The sequence below is a fragment of the Cupressus sempervirens genome, chromosome 4, assembly GCF_028749045.1.
Source record: "Cupressus sempervirens isolate cs-2001-9-10 chromosome 4, ASM2874904v1, whole genome shotgun sequence".
Taxonomy (NCBI): Eukaryota; Viridiplantae; Streptophyta; class Pinopsida; order Cupressales; family Cupressaceae; genus Cupressus; species Cupressus sempervirens.
The window spans coordinates 132,613,801-132,638,179 of NC_143121.1; the positions used below are offsets into that span (position 1 = coordinate 132,613,801).

At 37.2% G+C, this 24,379-nt stretch overlaps 1 protein-coding gene across 2 annotated transcripts in view; it reads right to left on the reverse strand.

Annotated features, from left to right (window-relative positions):
• The window catches only part of LOC149560310 (protein cornichon homolog 2-like), a 121,300-nt gene extending 98,651 nt beyond the window's left edge, over positions 1–22,649 (reverse strand). Inside the window, exons 1-2 of one of the 2 annotated variants that reach the window (XM_089824600.1) lie at positions 22,405–22,649; positions 14,957–15,036 (exon numbers count right to left, since the gene is read on the reverse strand). In XM_089824600.1, coding sequence (XP_089680726.1) covers positions 14,957–14,959 — 3 coding nt within the window. In that variant the 5' untranslated portion in view covers positions 14,960–15,036; positions 22,405–22,649. The remainder of the gene's footprint in view (positions 1–14,956; positions 15,037–22,404) is intronic. The other variant, XM_089824599.1, reaches the window with a different exon arrangement.
• Between the last annotated feature and the right edge of the window lie 1,730 nt (positions 22,650–24,379).

The window sequence follows — 24,379 nt, forward strand, 5'->3', positions numbered from 1 at the left end:
GCATAAGTATGCACAGGTTAAATTCAAAATGCAGGACTACAAACTTGTGTCTACAGCTATGGAGTTTGGTCTAAAATTGTCAGCTAAATCTGGTTCTCCTATTGAGAATGAATTCGCATTCAGGTAACTCTTGGGTAGTTTGAACTATCTCGTTTCCACTTGACCTGATCTCTGCTTTGCAATGAGTTATAAATCTCACTTCTTGATAACTCCTACTTCAGATCATTGGGCTGCAGCAAAGCACATCTTGTGATATGTCAAGGGCACACCAAACTTTGGTATCCTCTATAAATGAACCAAGGATCCCCGACTCATTGGTTACACCGACTCAGATAGGAGGCTTTGTCGATGACGAAAAGTCCACTTTCGGGTATGTCTTCAATTTGGGCATAGATGCTATCACTTGGACCAAGAAGCAGCAAGCAATATCTCTTTCCTCAATAGAAGCTGAAAATCAGGGTACATACAAAGCAAGTTGTAAGACAGTTTGGCTTCACAACATGGTTTCTGACATCCATGTCTCAAGTAGACCAGTCGCCCTCTTTTGCAACAATCAAGAGGTACTCAAACTTGCTAAAAATCAAATTTTCCATGAGCAAACCAAGCATATTGACATTCATTTTCACTCCATTTGTCAACTAGTTAATGATGGATCCGTGGATTTGCAATACATTCCTATAGAGGACCAAACTATCGGTATTCTGACCAAGTCACTCCTAGATAAATTTGTTAGGTTCAAGGGGTTCCTTGGTGTAGTTGATAGATTGACCATTAAGGCAGGGTATTAGAATAATATCTCCGAGTATCTTATTTATTATTGTTTTAGTGGTCAATATTGTGTATCTTGTAAAAAGTTTCTAATATTCTTTATCCTTTTGTTATTAGAATGTTTCTAATAACAACAATTATTTTATAATAGAAACATCATCTTTGTAAACTATATATGACTGTCTTGCTCATTAGCTCATCGATCCAATATTTTACCAAATTACCTATGTAATAGAAGAATCAGATTTGTGGACAGTATTTTAGCCATAGAGAGAGAATGTTATGGCAAAGTCAGAATGGAATGATTAATTGATCCAATATTTTACCAAATTACCTGTGTAACAGAAGAATCAGATTTGTGGATAGTATTTGCAGTCATAGAGAGAGAATGGTATGGCAAAGTTGGAATGGAATAAGTTGGGATGATGATAGAAGAAGAGGACTGTATGAAGAATGAGAGATGAGGTTGATGATCAACCAATGACAAAGGATGACACTGATCAGATTGTTAACAAGGAATGGCAGAGGATAGTAAGAGAAATGGGAAAGCAAAGTGCAGATTGCATGAAGTACATGGTTACTAATCCATTTATTTGTGTCAAATCATTTGTTCCTATGTTTATTCTAATGCAGGAACCAAGAAATGGATATCAGAAAGTAGAAAAAATTTCATGATAGGTACCGATACCTGGGCAAGAGAATGGTAAACCCAAGGGTGAAGATGAAGTGTAAAGATGGTGCATACCAAGGTTGATGCATGTTCCCACTACTTTGTGCATTCAAAAACCATACCAGATTAGAGGAGCATTTGGAAATCAGAGAAAGTGAAGATCAATCATGACTTTATTACAGGTCCTCCCTCAAGGGAGCTGAGTTTCATTTCCATGGGGGGTATGGTGCAGGGCACCTAGTCACTCCTATTCTTCATGAAGGCTTTTCATAATTCTCTTGTTTGTGTCTTGTGAAGGTTTAATAAGATCCCAAGGACCACTTGGAACAAATGCAGCTCAATCTGTAAGGCTTTTTAACCGTTAATCCTATGTAGACCAATATGATCCTGATGTGGTCAAACTTGGTTAAAGCATACCAGAAGTGCTCAGTGTGGGCTAAATTGATGTAATAAGTCCTATTGAGTCTATTTTAGCATGTCTAACGTGGTGGTACATGTTCATGAGTCATTTTGTCAAGTGTGATAAAAGTTGTCAAGCTTGTCATTGTAAAAAGTGCAAAAAAATGCAAAAATATGTTATCAAATGGTAGTTTAACGGTCATGAGTCTGGTTGGTTGTAACTACTGATTCAAGGTTGTAAGGGTGATATAAACTTGATCCCTGTTAAAGTTTGTAGCTGCGATAGAGATCTTTATCTCTCTATATCTGGACGTTATTACCGTTATTGTCATCTTCAGCTGAAAAAGACACTTAAGTTTAATTTCTAATATTAAATGTAAATAATATGTGTCATTCACATTCATTGAGGCATGAATATCCAAAGAGTCATAATTAATTATAGGAGTTATGAGAATCTCAAGAGACCTTCGATCAAAATATGAAGAGTCTCTCCTATTGTTATATATTTTGCATCGAGCAAAGGATATTGTACACTTGAACATTTCAATATCAATAAAGATATATTTGTGTTGTGTGGCTGGCTTTTTCCCTTCATTCTCGAAGGGTTTTCACAGGATAATTTTGGTGTTTTTTGTTTCAGTTTTCTTTCTTTCTTATTACTGGTTATCTTCATGGATTCCTGGACTCTAGTTTTAACAATCCCATCATTGCATGAGGGAAAGTTGAACCTTTGGGAAGTCTGGGATGAGTAGACAATAAATAGAATGTAACAATTTTGTAGTTTCCTGTCTTTTTCCCTGTTGCAGCGAATTATGTGATCTTCTGTGATACTATTTCAACCTGCACTCATTAGTAAAAGATAGTAAACTAAATTAGCTTTCATTTTCTTTTTGTGGCATTAATTTTCATTCAGATTTGAAGGAGTTATGATTGTTTTAGTAATTCACTTCCCAGATTTTACTGCAACAGCCCAGTTGCAGTGTATAGTACGGAAGAGTTATGACCTCTAAATGGGTGCATTTGAAAAAGCAATAAATCACCTTTAATTTGCAACCAGTTTGAAGGTTTTTCATTAGGTATAACCAAAGTTATGACATTTTTTGTAAGAATGGGTCAGAAAGCCTCACTCATCAAGGGTTTTGAAAAGAACTTGTTCAGTTGAGCACTTGACACCAGAAATACCTTCATAAAATTGGTTGTTTGAAGGCTTAAGGAGTGTAGATTATGATTTTAGAACTTGCAGGCATGAATAACAGTGTTTGTGACCGACATTATGATGCCCTAGGCAGATAAACCTGTGATTTTGGTTCATTCTCAGAATTCCCAGTCATAATTTTGAGCCATATGTTGCAAAACAACCACCCTTGAGTTTGACATAAATTGTTTAAAACCCAAATAGATATCCTAAAATGCTCTTAGAATCTGGTTATGACCTCTGTGTAGAAAGTTATGCCCAAAATACCTTGTTTGCTGCTCACTTTAGGGCCTAGAAAATGCAAATCAGTCAAAATTTGATCCCTGCATTCCAAAGTAACCCTAAGTCAAATTCAGAGGTATCTTATGTGCCCAAAAGGGTATCCTGATGAGTTTTCTTTTTGCACATAAGATCTGTAGTTTGGGGGTTATTGGCCAAAAATTGCCTAGGAAGGCCTAGTAGGCCTAGAGGCACTTAATGAAGTATCATCGGTGATTGTTTAAAGTTGATGCCAAGTGTTAGGATAGGTTGCCTGATGTCCATTAATGCTAAAAATGCTCACAAGTCAGTGGTCCCATTGAATGGAGCATTGTCTCCTTGTATTGGTCCTTGTAGGCTTGTCGCGGTTTACCCTCCTGTCACTTGAAGAAATGGTCATGACAACTTATAGTGAAGTTGTCTTGATATTATTTCATGTTGTGTTGAGGGCCTTGAAGTGCCAGATGCGGATGTCTGTAAGAACACTGTGAAGATATCAATTATGTGAATGATATAGAGTAGTGTTTAAATCCTCACTCTCTGCATCAGGCTCTTGCTATCACCTAACCAATTCTCTATGCTAGCTTATAGTCCATACATTAATAGAAAAGGTGTATGTCTCATGGCTGGCTAGTATGTCATCATGTAAACCCACAAAACTGACAGCAACTCTCTTCCCACTTGGTGCCATCAATAACACAAGCTTTATGGATGATTGAGATAAATATCTTATTCATTGATTGTCATTTATTCTAAAAAATATGGGCTAAAGAGGATATGAAAGATCCAAAACTCACTCATTATTGGTCACAACACATGATTCACAAAAAGTCCTCTTATCACTTCTTATTTGTATTGGAAATTTAACCTGAAGACTGTATTTGCAGGCAAACCTTATTGTACTAAATTTTGGGTTATTAAGGAAGGCTCTCGCTTCTACCAACTTTGTTAGACTTTGTTCTCACTATGATATATTTGCATCTATGGAGTTAATTGACACTGAGAGGACTTGTAAGTCTAGTTCCCGTCGTTCAAACGATTCTTGTGATTGGGATGCTAACAATGACACGAAATCCCTTTCTAAAAACTTCCTTCCTTGCTCACATGTATGGCATCCAATTATACACTCACATTTGTGTGGAGCGATGGCCACCACAAACCAAGAGAAATTTCCTTGTAGTGCATCATATCCCATGCAGTCGCTTGCCAACCCTTCATTTGCCTCCTCCAACACACCGCTTACCACTTCCCACATCACACATCTTCTCAAAATGTGATCTAGGCCCATATTATATAGGACTCTATTGATGAACTGAAATGTTTTGGCCTTGAAGGATAATTTTTTACTTTCTCCTAGTGGCATATCTTTCAAGAATGAGGATGTTGAAAGGTATTTACTATTGTTCTCATTACAATGGTGGTATAGCTATCTTTAATCTCCCCTTCTCCGCACTAGGCCTTTCCGGTGCCTTGTTGGTCTATCTTTGCATCCGGTTAGGCTAACGGCATTAATCTAGAGGATGTCAACTAGTCACAAGAATTTATTTGGTTTCGTTTGGGGAGATATTAAAGTTTGGGGAGCTTTTCTATAGTTAAATTACTTTATTTTGTAAAGTGGATTTATAAAGTTACTTTATGACTTAAAGTCATTTTATAACAAAGATAAGTTAGGTGACTAAAAGATGAAAAAGGTTTTTATCCCACATTGCTTAGTTGTTTGTGCTCTTCCTCATATCGAGGTTATAAAAGCAATAGACCTTGGAAATTGTACCATGAAATATATCAATATATTAAATAGATGAAGTTGGTTGCTTAAATGTGAGTGGTTTTCTTAAGGACGAAATCCCTTAAGAAGAATTGAGAGGTTGGACGTAGCCCCAGCACCTCACTTTACTATATTCAAGTCCGAAACTGGAGGCAACATATTGGAGTCAGCAAGAATCACTCTTAAGGTTGTGGCATATCGGGAAAGGAGTCATAGGCGATCAAGCAGAAAGTTCTTTTGGGCATGAATTTCAATGGTATCAAACACAAAGGTAAGCAAATTTGGTCTATCACTTCAAGACGTCAAAGTTGGAGGACAAGTTGGATGTAGCCCCAAACCAAGCAAAGGTCAACATATACGGGTTCATCAGGAGTATTGCATTCATGTTGGGTTAACATAGTAGAAGAATGTGGCTCCACTTCTAAGCTTCGACTGAATAGCATAGGCACCTTGCGTTGAAGTTGGTGAATACAAACTCATGGCACTTGCCCAGCGACAGAGAACTCCATTTTATTTCCAACACCGAGGCATCTATAGAGCAGTAGGATGCACGAGTAGCATGAATTGGGCAGAGATAGTGTGTCGTCTACTAGAATCCAAGGCGGAGTAGCATTTAGAGAACTGCAAGGCAGACGTTGGGCTTGACTAGATAGGAGCTGGCATGGACAGGTCACTCAATTGTGGCACACTCCTATAACTGTGATCATGGTCTGCGAACGCCACTTCCAAGTCTCTTCTATCACATTACTTCTTACCTATTAGGACGTCACCTTAAGGGAGTTAGGAGTTAATTCATTCGAATTTGCTACTAAAGGAACAATCCATTTCCAATCTGTTATGTTTCCTTTTCAATTGGAATTTTCTATTAGCAGTTCTAATAGAAATTGAATATCAATGCAAAATAATGTTCTTCTTGGGTCATCACTGGTATCAAAATCTTTTTGGGAGACAATGAATTAATTTGTTTGAGCAATCACACAACATTTTTTATTGCAATCCCAGTAGGGACATTTTAGTGGTATCAGAGCCACAAGACTTGCCAACCTCGTGTGTAACTGTTGGAATTTCAAGCTAGATAAAACAGAAAAATGTCTGACTAGGCATGAATAGGCAGCCCTATAATTTTAGAAACATCTGACCTAAACAGAACAGATTGATATTGAGGGCAGTTATGCAATTGATGAGGAATTAATCTTTGAGTTGGGCATACAGGTTAAATAGGTTGAACAAGTTGAACAAGTACAAGTCACTCAAATGGTCCAAGAGGCCTATGATCAAGAACGAGAAGTGAGGGAAACCTTGCACACTATTAGAGATGGACAAAATAATATCGGTAACGCACTTTAGCAGCTTACAAGTACTATGCAACAGCTAGCCCTGATACCCAAAAGAGCACCGAGTCATCATAGTGGAGGTGGTAGTGTGGTAGGATCACCCCAAGCTGCTAGGGCCCCTACAGGGAACACTAACAGACCCTTGATGGCCATTTTCACTAAGAATAATGCTGAGGAAGAGGTAGCCTAACCTACAACAACAAGCTTACTTCCGGATAATGTTATGCCTATGTATGATGAGTGGGATCTATTCCCTGATACAGTTAAGCAAAATTTGACCTTGATTCAATACATGAATCAAAAAAGAGAGTGAGAGAGGACATAGTAGGACAGAAGGCCTAGGGCACAAAATAGGGACTTGAAGCACGCCATGAACAAGTTATCCCTCCCCATTTTTTATGGCAGTAGTAAGACGTTCGCTAGATCTTGGATTCACAAGTTAGACACCTACTTGACACTTAAACCCATGTCGGAAATAGAAGCCATAAAATTTGCCACAATGCATTTAGAGGGAGTAGCATATGATTGGTGGCATCATGGGCTAGTCACCCAAGATCATGGTCTCCTTACATCTTATGAGACTTTCATCACTAAGCTGATTACTCATTTTGACAGGAAGGACATTGAGGTCTACTACAAGAATCTAGCACAGTTGCAACAGGGTGGATCTTTAGATGACTTCATTGATGAGTTTCAGCGGATCTCTGTTATGGTTTCGATATGACAAAAAAGCGTAAGGTAATGCTGTTCACAAAGGGTTTACAGGACAGATTTAGGGGTTTGGTCAAGGTCCTTAAACTAGACACTTTGGATGATGCTATTAAGGTCGCACATGATCTAGACTCTCCTTCTATATTACAGCCTCCTAAGAAACCTTATAAGGGGTCCACTTTGATCCAATAAGACTTTCCCCCCAAGGTTGGACTCTAAGACACACAATGAGTTGATGAGGAAGAAGCTCTGCTTCACTTGTAGGGAATCGTGGACACCGGATCACAAATGCCTTGGCAAGGGTAAAATACATTATATCGAGGTACTTTTGGAAGAGAAGGATGAGTAGCAGGGAAGCAGCAATGTTGATGACAGCGATGAGGAAGAAAGTGAGGAGCAACCTCTTAAAGAGAAGAAGGAAACCACTCCTGGACAGTCCCCATTATAGCTTCCCTTTCTAGCGATCTCACTGGTCACCCCTTTTGTTTGAAGGGCGTAGTTAGAGGGCAGTATATTGTGTGCCTCTTGGGTACAGGTGCATTACATAATTTAATAAGCACACATTGGGTATCGAAGAGAAGGTTACAGGTTGATGATATACCAGAGTTTGAAGTTAAGGTAGCAGGAGGTGATAGATTAAGGTGCACAAGTGCTAGGGCTTTCGATTCACTTTGATGACTACCTTCTAGAGGCAGATTTTTATGTTGTTGATTTGGATGGATTAGACGCCATGTTGGGAAGGCAGTGATTACAGACTATCGACAGGTATATAGTTGATCATGGTAAGATGCAACTGGAATTCTTATAGGAGGATCAGTAGGTGATTCTCAAGGCCATGCCAGAGGATGAACCCAGAGTGATTTCAACTCACAGGATGGAGGCTATTAAGAGGCATGATGACATGGAGTAACGGCACATTGTTTCATCTCTTCTAAGGCTACATTAGGCTCAGGTTACATTCAGTCGGTGCTTGATAACCACAAGAGGGTTTTTGATGACATACCCCTAGGTATTCCCCCAAATAGAGGGTTTGAGCATATCATCAAATTAGAGGATGGCACCAAGCCCATCATTACTACCCCTTATCATCACCTTAGGCACTATAAAGAGGAAATAGAAAGGATGATTACAGAACTCTTAGACATAGGACACATCAGACCCAGCTCCAGCCCTTTTGTTTCTTCAGTAGTTTTGGTGAAGAAGAAGGATGGTACTCTTCGCATGTGTATTGATTACCGTGCTCTCAACAAGAGGATAATTAAGAATAGGTAACCTATTCCTCGCATTGATGAGTTATTAGATGAGCTACATGGGGCAATCTATTTCTTGAAGATAGATCTTCAATCCGGATACCATCAAATACATGTTCGTGAGGAGGATGTGCATAAGACAGCATTCAAATGCCACTACGGGCACTATGAGGTTTTGGTAATGTCATTTGGCTCACTAATGTGCCTACCGCATTTCAGTCATGTATGAACCATATGCCCAAGAGCGTGTTGGTATTCTTTGCTGATATCCTGGTTTTTAGTAGGACTTGGGAGGAGCATTTGCAGTACTTAGATGAGGTACTTAGCATTATTGGGGAAGCATTCATTGTTTGTGAAGGAATCGAAGTGTGAGTTCAAATTGACTAAGATTTTTTACCTTGGACATGTGATTGGCGCCAACAAGGTTAAGGTACGCCAGGAAAAGATACAAGCAATCCTAGATCAGCCGCCTCCAAGGAATGTATCAAATTTGAGAGGCTTCCACAGTCTTTTTTCTTATTATAGGAGGTTCATTAGAGGCTTCTCTCAAATAGCAGCTCCCCTCACCGATCTCACACGAAAAGGGGCATTCAGGTGGACGGATGAAGTAGAGGTAGTCTTTAATAGGCTCAAAAAGGTGATGAGCACATGCCCGGTTCTGGCACTTCCCAACTTCTCTTGCCCTTTGTCTTAGAGTGCGATGCTTCAAGAAACGGAATTGGCGCAGTTCTAATGCTAGATAGGCATCCAATAGCTTATGAGAGCCGAAAGCTCAAGGACAGCGGTACTCCACCTATGACAAGGAGATGCTAGCCATTATGTACGCCATAACCAAGTTTAGACACTACTTGATGGGTGGAAAATTCACGATTAAGACAGACCACAACAGCTTGCAATATTTCTTAAAACAGAAGGATCTGAATGAAAGACAGCAAAAGTGGGTCAGCAAGATTCAGGCATATGATTTTGACATCAAGTATGTCAAGGGTAAGAACAATATAGTTGCTGATGCACTTTCCAAGAGACCTCCAGTAGTAGAGTGTTGTGCCATTTCAAAAATATCAACAGATTGGAAGTCTCAGTTATTGGTTGAGTATTCTAAGAATACTCAACCTTGTCAGATCAATGATGGGAAACTCCAAGACAGCAAGTACAAGGTAATTGATGATATGATTTTTATAAGGATAGGATCTACCTCGTGCCCGAGTCTAAGGGTGAAAATCATGAATGCCCTTCACGATGCGCCATCAGCCAGAAATCCAAGTTTTTTCAAAACCTACAGACAGGTCAGAGAAAGGATTTCATGGAAGGACCTCAAAGACGATGTCCTTCAACATGTTAGAGAGTGCCAGACCTGTCAACAGAATCAGTCAGAGCATGAGTTTTCAGCCAGATTATTACAGCCTCTTCCTATTCTAGCACAAAAATGGGAGGGTATCTCTATGGACTTTAGTACAGGCTTGTTGAGGGTTCAGGGCAGAGATTCCATTTTTGTGGTTGTGGACAGATTGAGTAAGTTTGCTCATTTCTATGATATAGCGGCAGACTGCTCGGCCTCTCAGGTAGCCGAGTTGTTTTTTTTTGAGAGGTTTTTGTCTACATGGCCTACCTCAGAGTATTGTGAGCGACAACGATAGCAAATTTCTCAACATCTTTTGGCAAGAGTTACTCAAATTGATGGGAACTGAGTTGACACCCAACACAAGTTACCACCCTCAAACGGATAGGCAAACTAAGATAGTAAATAAATAGGTGGAGGGTTATCTCCGTAACTATATAGTAGGGCAACATAGAGCATGGGTTAAATGGTTGTATTTAGGGAAGCACTGCTACAACTCCTGTCACATGTCCATTCAGATTGCACCATTTCAAGCTCTCTATGGCAGCAAGCCACTTTCATTCATACATTTGGCCTTACAGGATAGTAGGGCACCGCTAGCCGAAGATTGGATACAGGACTAGCAAGACATTCTCAGATCTCTTAGGGAGAACTCAGAATCAACAGAAGATGTACGTTGATTGCCACTGGACAAAGCGGAGTTTTGAGACATGGTTTATCTTCGCCTCCAACCTTACAAGCAGATCTCCTTGAAGAAGAGTGGATCCGAAAAGCTTCAGCCTAGATTTTACGGTCCCTATCGCATTACCAAGAGGGTTGGTGAGGTTGCTTATAAGCTAGAATTGCCAGGTGACAGCAGGATCCATAATGTTTTTTGCATGTCGTACCTCAAGAAGGAGATTGGTCAGCATATAGTGTCTTTAGTTGGATTGCCCCCGCTTGATGTGGAAGGAAAATTGGTTTTGATTCCAGCTAAGGTGATTGAGATCAAAGAGAGGAAGTTTCCTAACAGATCCATCAGGGAGTATTTGGTTCGCTAAAAGGATTTTCCATATGAAGATGCTACCTAGAAGGATGAATCAATCCTGCAACATCTGGCACTAAGATTGCTTGAGGGCAAGCAATCCCGGGAAGGGAGGACTGTAATGTCCCCTTCTCCGCGCTAGGCCTTCCGGCACCTTGTGGTCTATCTTTCCATCTGGATAGGCTAACGGCATTAATCTAGAGGATGTCAGCCAGTAAAAGGAATTTATTTGGTTTCGTTTGGGAGGATATTAAAGTTTGGGGAGCTTTTCTATAGTTAAGTCACTTTAATTTATAAAGTGGATTTATAAAGTTACTTTGTGACTTAAAGTCATTTTACAACAAAGGTAACTTAAGTGACTAAAAGATGAAAAAGGTTTTTATCCCACATTGCTTAGTTGTTTGTGCTCTCCCTCATATCGAGGTTATAAAAACAATAGGCTTTCTTGGAAATTGTACCATGAAATATATCAATATATTAAATAGATGAAGCTGGTTGCTTAAATGTGACTAATTTTCTTAAGGACGAAATCCCTTAAGAAGAATTGAGAGGCTGGATGTAGCCCCAGCACCTCACTTTACTGTATTCAAGTCCAGAACTGGAGGCAGCATATTGGAGTCAGCAGGAATCACTCTTAAGGTTGTGGCAGATTGGGAAAGGAGTCACAGGCAATCAAGCAAAAAGCTTTTTTGGGCATGAATTTCAGTGGTATCGAACACAGAGGTAAGCAAATTTGGTCTACGGCTTTAAGACGTCAAACTTGGAGGACAGTTTGGATGTAGCCCCAAACAAAGCAAAGGTAAACATATACGGGTTCATCAAGAGTATTGTGTTCATGCTGGGTTGACATAGTAGAAGAATGTGGGACCACTTCTAAGCTCCGACTGAACAACAGAGGCACCCCATGTTGAGGTTGATGAATACAGACTCATGGCACTTGCCCAACAACAGAGAACTCCATATTATTTCCAGCACTGAGGCGTCTGTAGAGTAGCAAGATGCACAAGTAGTATGAACTAGGTGGAGATAGTGTGCGGTCTACTGGAATCCAAGGCAGAGTAGCATTTTGAGAACTGCAGGGCAGACATTGGGCTTGACTAGATAGGAGTTGGTGTGGACAGGCCACTCAACCATGGCACACTCCTATCACCGTAATCATGGTCTGCGAATGCCACTTCCAAATATCTTCTATCACATTACTTCTTGCATGTTAGGACGTCACCGTAAGGGAGTTAGGAGTTCATTCATTTGAATTTGCTACTAAAGGAACAATCCATTTCCAATCTGTTACATTTTCTTTTCAATTGGAATTTTCTGTTAACAGTTGTAATAGAAATTGAATAACAATGCAAAATAATGTTCTTCTTGGGTTGCCACTGGTATCAAAATCTGTTTGGGAGACAATGAGTTAATTTGTTTGAGCAGTCATACAACATTTTTTATAGCAGTCCCAGTAGGGACATTTCACTATCTGAAATTAGTGAGCATCAAGAAAATATTCATTTACACATTCTAGGGGCTCTCCTAACTTGATTCTTAACAACTAGTTTGCAATAACATAAAATAAATTCTTGAAGCAATAGTGACCATCTATTCACTAAGACTTTGATTATTAGTTTGTTTACCAAGTACATCAATGCCTACTGGTCTACATAAATAGTACATGGTATTACCAGAAAATAGGGCCAAAACTTCAACATTGTGTAGCCCATACCCTACCCAACACCTCTCTCTTTGTATCACTGTAGTTGTGTTTTGCACTTGATAATAATTGATTTACAAACAAGACCAGGTGATCGTACCTTTGAGGCCCTACGTACTAGTGTGACTACAAGAAAATTTAGATGCATCCACATGTTTATGGAACTATTTATCCTAGTATGGGAATGCTAAATATGAGAACTAATAAATCATACCTTAATTTGATGAAAGTTTTTTCTTGTTTCTACCAAGTGAATCACATCCCTTAATTTGTGAGCACATCCAATGGATATCAAATTTGAGCAGAGTTTTTGGTAGATCATTGATAGTAACCGACATGGCCAATAACAAGATTTGAGCAAAGTTCTAGATAGATCGTCAATGGTAACCAAAATGGTCCAAAAATAGTAATACTCCTGTAATATCTTTTGGAGCTTCCATCTCCATGATTGCTCTTATTTTGTCAAGATCTACTTTGAATCTATCCTCACAAACAATATGTTCAAGAAGTTTACCTTGTCGTACCATGAAACAACATTTGTTTGGATTTAAGGCTAGGCATACTAGGGCCTTTAGATGTGTTTCTTAAAGGTCATCCAAGAATGCTTTAAAGTTTCCTACACACATTTTATCAAAGATATCAATGATTATTCTTTGGAATGTTACAGGAGCATTGCATAGGTGAGATGGCATTTCATTATGGTCATATAAACCATCTTCTATCATAAACGCGGTTTTAAGTTTGTTTTGTTCAACTATGATTATCTAGTTGCACCTAGAAAGTATATCCATGGAGTAGGCCTCATGTCTTGCTACTTCTTCAAACATAGAATTTGAGATAATTCTCATTGTTGGATTATATCCTAGAAATCAGATAAACGGCAATAATAAATAACTAGAAAAGATGCAAATACACACAGAAATATCCAGGGGAAACCCTTTGAGAGTGAAAGGAAAAACCCAGCCACACACAACAAAAGATCATTTTATTGATAATGAAATTCAAGTGTACAAACCTTTCGCTTGAAGCAATATATATAATAGAAAGAGAGACTCTTCTCATTCTAACCGAAAGTCTCTAATTTCCCAAAACATAATTCTTTATTTTCAAATACAACTCTTCATATTTCCATGCCTTAACGCATATTGAATGACACATGTCTTTGTATTTAATATTACAATTTAATCGTAAGTGTCCTCTTCAATTGAAGGTGACCGTAACAATAATACCGTCCATATTTCTAGACATAAAGATCTCTATCACACCTACAATCTTCAACACTCACTACATTGAGACTCCAAAAACTACACATTCTAATTTTCTCGGTTACTTCAATGAAATGATTATGGATGACACCCAATCACTTGTTTCAACTTTGACTATAATTCTAATTTCTAACATTTTCTATGTTTCCTCCTGATCTTTCCCTACAAAGTTTTGATTCATCCTACAGGGTCTCTTTCTTACTGACTTTGCTCCAAGTACTAAAGTAATTCTATAGACACAAAATTCTGGTGGCACTCCTTTAAGGTCTTTGAAGTCCATACAAAGACATCACTATACTCCAGCAAAAATTTTAATGTTGTGGCCTTCAACATAGAATTCTAATTGTCATAGGATTCTAATTGTCACTGACAATTATGACTTTTGAATCTCCTATTCATGGTTGCATGTTCCTCATGCTTTGTGTCCATATCTAAGTTTGTATGCAAGCGTGTCATCTAGCATTGCAATCCCTATTTTTTATTCTCAATACTCAAGTGGAAATGTATGATTTACTAGTGTCAAACAGTCTTCTTAGATATTTTCTTCATCTTTCTCATACTCCTCAATTTCCATGATCTGTATCATGTTTCATTTGGTTGGTTTCTTACATAGTGTTTGCTAAAACTGCAACCATTCCATTGCTTTTTATTTCAGACCAGTTGTGTCTTCTCGCCTCTTGCAATATTATGTTAACAGCATCATCCATTCCATTTTGCTTTGATTGCTGATGTAGATGGTCACACTCTCATAGGACAGCTGAGAAAATCTAGCAACAAGATGATAGACAATTCCTCCTCAAGCTTAAAACTCAATATTTGTTAGCTAATCTAAATTTCCCTCCACCTTGTTGGCATGAATCAACCAATCTTCTCCTTCCTGCATCTTTTGCTTGACAATTTTTCAATAAAGCTCAAACTTTGAAGTCATGATCCATGTCACATATATTGATTTTCATTGCCGTATGCTTCTTCATAGTTTTACTCTTACCTCTCTGACGGTGAACTTGAGCACTTCCAGACATTTTTGATGGATATTTATAAGCAACATATCAGGTATTTTGTCAGATCAAGGGCATTGACACCAAGCAGAAGATGCATATAGATATAATTATGTTAGCTGCTTATTTATAGAGCCCCTATATCAACAGGTTTTTAGATTGGCTTGCTCTTGGCCAAAAGTTGCATAATGAAAAGTATAATTTTCCAAAACTGTGGCTCTATTCAGACATTCAGGTGGCATTCCTTTTTGTTCCACATTTTGCTACTATAGTCATACCATAGTTGGACTATAGCTCCACAAGCTGAAATCTTCTCCACTAGAATACTCTATCAATCATATGTCTGAGGCAGATGCAACTGCAAACACAATTAGTTCTTAAGTAAATGGACCTCAACAAAATCATTTACAAGAATAAAAACTGTATCACAGGAAACTGCACCGCTTGAGGATAAATTCCTTTAAATAGCAAATGCGTGTTTTAAGTAGATTCAACTATAACCATAACAAAATCTTAAAAAAGTAACATTATACAAAACCACTTAATTAGAAAAAAGTTGTACTGTAGGAAACAACACAGTTTGATGAAGAAAACTTCACATAATCTGCTGCAATAGCATATCTTGAATCTCAAAGGAAATCAATCACAGAGAAAAGAATACGCAAATTGAATTTTTTTTAAAGAGGATTATAGAAGAAATTGTTGCATAAAGAATGAGTCCAAGTAGAATGCTTTGAGTACATAAGTAGAACTTTGAGAGAGTCCTATAATCAAGAAAACAATGTGCACCCTGCAAATGCTCATATACCTAATACCATAAACAGGCCAACACTGGAAACGATATTAAAACTTGAACTTAGATTTTTCTATAATAGATTGTTAGATAAATTTTGAAAAATGTATATAAGTGTTTACAAAATAGCACTACTCTAAATATTCAACATTGCTAACTTTCCATGAATCATCTAAGAATGGAACTTAGGACCTCCTATATGTTGCTGGGCTACTTTACCACTGAGCTACAAGCCTTCTCTCTGTTTCAGAGTGTGTATTGATTCCAACAGTCAAGATGACCTCAAATGCTTCTGCTACAAAGGCCAGTGCAGCATTAATAAATTAATAACATAAAACATGGTTTTGACTTGCAAATTCGAAGGGCCTCTAAGCACCGATGATGATTCAAATAGCAAACTCAAGCTGATGACTTGATCGATGAGTTACATAGAATGAACTGGAATTAAATAACATTAACTCTATATAGTTAGAATATACTGTGAAAAAATTATGTCTATTAACAATAGATGAGAATGGATCTTCAATAGTGCGTGATGATCTAGTAATGGTACTTGCACAAATCCAATTTTACGGGTAAATACTTACCCTTCATGAGCAGGATGCTATGACGACAATTACAATGGATGGTGTTAGACAGTCAGACACGCAGCCATGATATTCTCAACTGTTACATCCCAAATTTTTGATCTTTTAAAATAATCTTACAGCCATTGTAATGGTTAGTTAATTACTCTCAAATGTCATGATCTTGTGAAATGGAAGTTATGGTTAATAGATTTGATTCATGTGAAAATGACTTGTTAGTTGATTGTTTGTTATTTCAACTAAAAATGAATGCTTGTATTTTAAGATAAAAGTTAGTGGTGGTTAGCTGTTGTGACAATTACCAGTTATTGTGTTTTCTTGATATTTCGATTTAAAATGGAGAAACATGTTATTATTGTGGAAAAGTGCATTTTTGGTTGCAGGAGCAGACGAAGGGGCAAAGCATTGCTAAACAAGATTTAAGGAATGGGGTACCAATTTAGTCCATCGTCAGACCATCAAGTATGGATTCTGACTATCTGGGTAAAGGATTTAACGGCTAGGCAAAAAAGTATACCTTGGACAATCATGAGCTACTCAGTCGGTTCTTAAAAACAACAGGAAAATTAAACATTTAATAAGAGAAACTATTAACTTCCTTTTATTTTTGAGACTGTGGAGCAATCAACAGATGTAACTCTCTCTCTCTCTCTCTCTCTCTCTCTCTCTCTCTCTCTCTAACATCTATAATTTGCACCTACATGTATATATACATATATGCATGCGTGCATGATCAATATAATGATAAAAGGAATTATGCGTGCCCTCAAAATTACACATGCATATATGTATGTATGTATGTACATATGTACGTACAATTATAGGTAAAATCAAATAGCATGATGACAATATATATATATATATATATAAACCATGAGAAAGTATAATCTTTGTCTTAATTTTGGCTCCTTATCGATGAGCGTTGCCACCTTCATATGGGCATTTTTCCTTTTAAATTTTTGAAAGATATGAGAGGTTTCTTGTAACCGATGTTTGGCCTTGATCGAGACTTCCTTTAGCTGATGAAGCTACCAAGGGCATTATTTACATTTCCCGTGGCTAAGGAAAAGCAGACGGTAAATTATTTCTTTCTCATACTATTGCTCTAAGCAAAAGCTCTTCCATTTTCCATAACTCTTTTCGAAGACAAGTATTATTCCTAGTTCATATCACGATACTACAACTATAGTATCAGACAAGCCTTTGCTAGTAGCATAAGAGACATTATTGTGTTGAAGCTGTGTTGTCAAACCACAACAATAGATTCTATATTTTCATTTTGGGTCATGAAATCATTTCACAATTCTTATTTCATATTACATATGCTATGTCTTTTACAATGCATTTCTTTTTAGATGATTTCCACTACGAAATGAATGAATATTATGGTCATGTGCATCCACGATCATGGATAAGTATCTTAGCCGTAACCAAGGCTCAAGAGTATTAAGAATTCTGAAAAACATCAGCACCGTTTCCCATTATACTAAGTTCTTTTATCCATGCATATCGGGTGCTAGTACAAACTCGCAGAATCAAGCCCGAAGTGATTCCATTATAATCATTGAACAAATACTTGTAAAATGCATAATCTTGAATGTTTTGCATAGAGATGGTTCCTTCATATTTCACAAGGCATATATCTGACATATACAATGGTATTATCCATATACCAGTTGAGATAAGAATCACATTGGTGTAAATATATTCTGATTGATAAATGAATACATAGATACCAGAAAATCTCACAGGATGCACCTAAGACTAGTAGTCAAGTATAAATGGGTGAAGAGGAGAGATATCCTTGCAAGAATCAAACTAAGAATCAGTAACTAAAGTACATGAACATTTAAAAAAGATATTTTGTCCAAGTCAACTCATGGTTGTCCAAAGTATATTCAATTGTCAAGTTGAGCAGTGGTGACTGGGTTGTTCATTTGCCCATCTAAATCCTTGGCCAAGGTAAATTAGAAGCATGCTTGCCGCAATTGATCACTAGAGATCAGAGTGCTAGCCGATAGAGGGGAGGTTGATGGAGGAATTCCTCAGCCTTGTCTGCTGCTTAGCTGACACTCTTAACATTGGAATGCTCGGATGGTAGGACTATGGTGTCCCAAGCCTAAACCCGGGGTAGGGAGCGCCCTCATCGTAAGAGATTGTGTAAGGATATGATAAAGTCCGTGGTTGGGAGGTTAAGCCTATGTCAATGCTTCTCATCTTCACCAAATGTCGAGGCTTGCACAACACATCGATAATTATTTCAATACGTGTATGAATTATTAGTCTTTTGCTTGTACATACTTTAAATGTTACTTTGAAATGCATAATCGTATATGGTTTATTATTAGTTTCTTTCAAAGTGCTATTATAGAAGTTGGTTATGGAAGTTATATTAGTTTCTTTCATATGAAATTGATATAGTCGTTGCTTTAATTCTGATTACTTATTCTTGTATAAAGAATTTGGTTGATAGTTTCCTTTCTATATGAAGTAATGGATTACAATTACCTTATGTCATTCTGTTATGAAAGTCGGTAATAATCTTAGAATATGTTCTCTATTTTCAGCTTAGTAAAATGGTATGTTACATCAACACGGGACGAAACTCAGATTAAAAGTAAAATTCCAACTCAACTGAAAATGAGCAGCCACATAATTAAAAAAGAAAGGGAAATATAGTCTATATGGCTGATTGGAAGGAAGTTTTTTGGTGGCCAGGATTGTTACATATCAATGTTAGTGGTGTGGATAATTTATATTCAGGTTTTTCCCCAACTTTCTCAACAACCCTTCCCTTTGTAGAATTTTGTCTTTTGGTGGAATTATTTTTAACATTTTAAAAAAATGTTTAAATTGCGGTGATTTTTTAAGTATCTAGTATTTTTTGCATAGTTGTCTTTTCCACCTGACCAAATTTAGAATTCCAACTCCAGTGAAAATGAATAATTACATAATTAAAAAGGAAAGGACAAAATAGTTTATATGGCTGATTAGATGGAAGATTTAGCTGGCCAGAATTGTGGTTTATCATGTTAGTGGTGTAAATATTTAATATTCATGTTTCTCTTCAACCTTTTTCCCAGCCCTGCCCTTTGTAAACTTCTGTTTTTCAGTGAAATCACTTTTTACATTTCTATAAAAATGTTTAAATTGAGCTAAATTTTGTTCTAGCAGTTCCCTGGTTGTCTTCTGAATTTTCCACCATACCAAATGTTCAGCACAAAATTTGTAAAATTGCTAGGTATTCTCCTTTTACAGTAGTGTGATCAGATCATCAAGTAACAAAGGGTGATTTCAGAGTATCAACACCTAAAGATTTGATTGCACCACTTTGAGATTCTGTAAGTCAATTTAATTTACAGAAAAGTGCCTACCGTGATCAAGAAAACACAAGTAAAGGATGAAAGTAAATATTCAAAAAATTAGATAACAATGGGAATATTCAATGCATCTTTAAAACAGTAAAATAACACTGAGATAGAGCAAAATTTAAAAGCAATAATAAAATTCTAAAGAAACACAAGAACCAAGAACATACCGCATCAGACGAGAAAGTTCAAGTGGTAAATGAATTGGGAAATAAACCACATCCACTTACTGAGTGTGGTGCACTCCTACAGACAAGGCCAGGAGCAAATATCTAGGTGAGTTTGAGCAAGTCCCAGTTCAATTGGATTGAATAGACACCCTTGTCCCTAGGTTGCAGCAACTAAGCTAAAATGTACTCCATAACGAGACTTTGTCAAATGTGCCATAATGAGAATTTACCAAATGACAAAAGAAACAGTTAAAGAAATGTATTCTAAGCTGGCCAACCTAGCGAATTAGATATATTAACCACAAATTCCACTAGAGATAATCTAAGCCTTAACAATTATGTAAAAAAATGCATCTCCCGCTCCCTTGGTTATAAATTTAGCTAAAGTAAAACTATTTTGAGACTCAACAACACAAGTGGATATCGATTCCCATGAAATTGACTAAACATGATCATCTTTTTTGACTTTTTTGCCCCCTAAATTTTATCTTTTATAGTCTTCTAGGTTTTAATACGTTTTTTCCCCAGACAAGTGAGCATGACTTCAATTCAAAAAGAATTTTGGTTGGCTGGAAGACCTTTTTTGTACTTCGAAACAGGTGTAGAGAGACTGAGGTTTGGGATTAGAAGACTACTTGAACCCTTTTTACTCTTTTGGTGGTGTCAATTGTCCTCTATGGTTGTGACCTCAGTTGCCGGTTCTAATTCTGATTCATATGCAAGTTCGACGTTCACTCAAAAATATTTGGGTTGGGTTCGGCTTCGTCCGTACAAGAACTTTTTTATTAAAGGAATTGAGCAACATACACACACCAATAACACAAGCATGTGACATATATCAAAAACAAAAATGCTTCTAGAATGGCACACTCCATGTTTGCTACCTCTGTTTTTACACAACACTTCTAACTCTCAAACTTCCTTAACACACACACGTCTCTCTTTCTCTTGCTCCCATTCCAAACATTCCCTTTCAACGCCAAAAAAAACTGCACAATACACAATGTCCAAAAAGAAACGTTACATCTAAGGGCATTCAAATGTTATGAAACTGGACAAGATCAAGAAGCTCCTTTTTCATCCATTCCTCTAACCTTTTTAATAACTGATATATTCATTAGTCATCGACCAATCTTGCATCAAACATATCCTTCATAGCCAAAGCAGCTAAAATTTAAAACTCTCCAACATTAGAAGCCGACGCTTTCAAGCCACTCCTATGCGATGACAAGTAATGCTATTCAATTCTGCATATCTGCCAGAACTCCTGACACCTACATATCTATGAAGAGATTGTCGTTCAAAAAGCAGTAACTTATCAGCCCACCATGATTTGTGTCTCCAGAAACTGCCTTGGCATACAACAACCAAAGTCAACAACGACCAAAGTGGTTGCTCATTCGCTCTAGATTTCGTTTGGCTTTGATTTGGTTTGTCCCCATTCCCTACAAAATTGCCACAAAGTCATCCAAGGTTCTTTCGGGCAAATTTGCATCGAATTTATCAAACTATGGTCAAATTTGCATCGAATAACAACTGAATTCGAATTTGTAACAAATCAACTTCTGAATTTTAGGTTAAAGGGATGAATATGGTAACTTAGGTTGTGAGGTGTGGGCTAGCAGAACTTCCATTTCCCAGTGGAAGAAAATCGAGGGTATTCAAAAGCATTTGATCACTAACAAATTCAAAATCAAGTGCAAGGTCCTGTATGATATCATGCTAAGTGAAACCAAAGCTACCCCTATTGAGGGTACCGCTATGATCCGTCTCATATGTTATCTTAAAAGAATCCAACAAATGGAAAATACTACATGGCCTAGATTGTCTTTGAGAAAATCAAGGGTATTCAAAAGCATTTGATCACCAGCAAGTCCAAAATAAGTGCATGGTCCCGTATGATATCATGCAAAGTGAAACCAGAGCTGCCCCCATTGAGGCTACCGCTATGATCCGTCTCATATGTTATCTTAAAAGAATCCAACAAATGGAAAATAGCAGATGACCTAAGATTGTCTTTAACGATGTTTTGTGCAAAAGGATGAGGACATGGATGCAGCAAACATCAATTGGATGAGCAGATGAAACATTCATTTTAACATGTGTCCCACTAATAACAAAGCAATTAAAGCCTTTGCTTCGGATAAATTTTATAAGAAGAATTGGGGTAAAGGGATAGGTAGGAAGAAAAGGTATTACATCAAGAAGTTTAATCCCAGAGGAGACAAACTTCAAAAGCCTTACATTGGTGCCAATATTGCTTGGAAAGCTAAACATTTTATTGCTCAGTTGAGGACTACCTTGCATTAGCTCCACAGTGAGACCGGGCATTGGAAAAGGCCTAAAGAGGCTTGGCAGGAAAGAATCTGTACCTTTTGCAACTCTGGAAATGTGGAAACTGAGTACCACTTTGTGGTTGAATGTGCATCAGGGCCAATTTCACTGATTTTCTAACTGTGTGCTCCTGGCATAACCTTTTCAGTGAGGAGAACAATGAGAAGCTTAGGGCTCTCATCATCATTTTGAATAGAAAAGACTAGATCTGATGAAAGTGACAAGCTGTCCCATAGACTATGTTTAGCCTCGTGGACGTTAAAAAATTTATTCTTCTTCTTCAAAAAGAACACAGATGAAGGGAGTTTGAGAGAGAGAGAGAAAGAAATTATTTTAACGTTCATGAGGCTAAAAATAGCCTGTGTGACAGGGATTATTGAGACACACAAAGATAATCGTTATTCAAATCTATTGTGGTGTTTTTAATATATCTTAAACGTAAACCACTGAAATAAAAGAGAATCGATGCACTACCTGGTAAACCACAATGCAGAGAAGAGCAACCAAGACGAAAAATGCTACAAGCCACAGCAGCACCTCCGAGGCCATGGAATTTCTAAAAGAAAAATCGCCAATGTCCGCACAATTTGGAGCGAGAGTTTACAAAACAATGAAAAAGCCTCCAAAATAGCGGACAGATAAGGGTTTCGCTAAAATTGAACTACATATTTCACCAGGATCAGGAGTTCAGATCCCGCACTGTTAAGAAAAATTCAGTTAATTGTCATCCGACGAACCGTGTTCTTATTTAATGTGAGTGTTTCTGGTCAAAAGTGTTCAAATTTCTGAATCAAAATTTATTTATTTTTTCGGTTTTTTTGAAAGAGGGGTAAACGCTTTGATCTCGAGCTATGAATCAGTGAGGCCACAAACGGGGGACCTCATCCCCATGAGATTTGAACCTTGATGGCAAAGATAACATCACAACTTAACCATCACAACATGCCACTATAGGCTCTAAATCAAAATTTTAAATCTTATTGTACCGAAGGAAAATTTGTTGTAGGTTACAAGAACTGGCTACATCTTCCAATTGGAAAAGAGCAGAAGCAGAGCCAAGAAATAAATGAAAGCTAAATAAATAAATTATTAATGATGTTATTACATTAAATATCATCATATACAGTACGGAAATAAAATTAGAAGCCAAAATATGCAATTAATTAAACTAGTATATTTGAAATTGGAAGCCAAAATATGCAATTAAACTAGTATATTTATATTTATAAAAATTACTTAAAATGGGCTAATATTAATTTTTCTTTGATTTTTTTGTTTAAAATGTGCAAAATTGGAAGAAAAGAAGAGGGGCCATGTGTGTTGAAACCATAATGTGGTGGGTAATGAAGTAAATATGTTTAATGGTGGTAAATTTCATATGTGGGAAGGGTAGATGTGATGTGTTTTTTCCTAGATTGTAATTGTTCTAAGATTTCTACAAGGACCAAGCAAAAGAGGAAGTTGGGTTTGTAAACAAGAGGGGAGAGTCAATTGCAAGGTATTTGATTTGGTGTTTGTTGTTTCATTGCTAGCTTAATCTATCGTGTAGGATTGTCCACTAGTTCTTAATTTTTTTTGTGTCAATTTGTGATTATTTGCAAGGGTGAGTAAGAGACAAAGCAGTGTTTGTGAACTAGAGGCAACAATTGGTTTTGATGTATGGTGAATGGTTTTTGTTGTTCGTTGTTGGGTTTAATTGTCACATTGCTTGGTCTATAGCATGTTGATTCTTTCTGTATGGGTTATATTTCATTGTTTATTGATTTGAAAAGAAAAATTTTGGTTTGGAATAGACTTCATGATAAACATTATTTTGCATTGGGAGGCAAGCAAACCATGACGAAGGAGGGGGAGAGAACCAACCAGAGGCAAGGGAGGGTTTTGAGGTAGGACAAGTGATTTTGTTATTTTCTATTGGTTGGTTTATATTTGGCTTTGTTTTTGGTCAAGTTATGTGTTGTTTGATATGATTTCAACAAGTGATGGATACAAACAAATTTTGTAATTGGTAAAATGTATTGTGATAGGCAATATTGTTAAATATTGTGTGAGGAAGGAGGGGGAGCGATGCAATGAGAGGCAAGGAAGGGTTTTGATGTATAGTGTGTGGTTTTGTTGTTTTTGTTGGTTGGCTTATAGGTGGTGTTATTTTTAGTTGAGTTGTGCATTATTTAATATGATTTAAACCAATGATAGGCAAAAACAAGTTTTGCAACTGGTAAGGCATATTTTTGATATGCAATATTATTAAACATTATGGACAATAATCTCTAATACTAAAAAACCAAGTAAGAGATGAAAAATGGATCGCAATTCACTGCTATTAACTATGAAAAGTAGTATGAAGGAAAACTTAATTAAAATAAATAAGTAGAAGGCTTTCTTTGCAAATGGGGTGTGAATAGCTAATCAATTTGATGCTCTATGTAATACCTATCTATTGCTATCA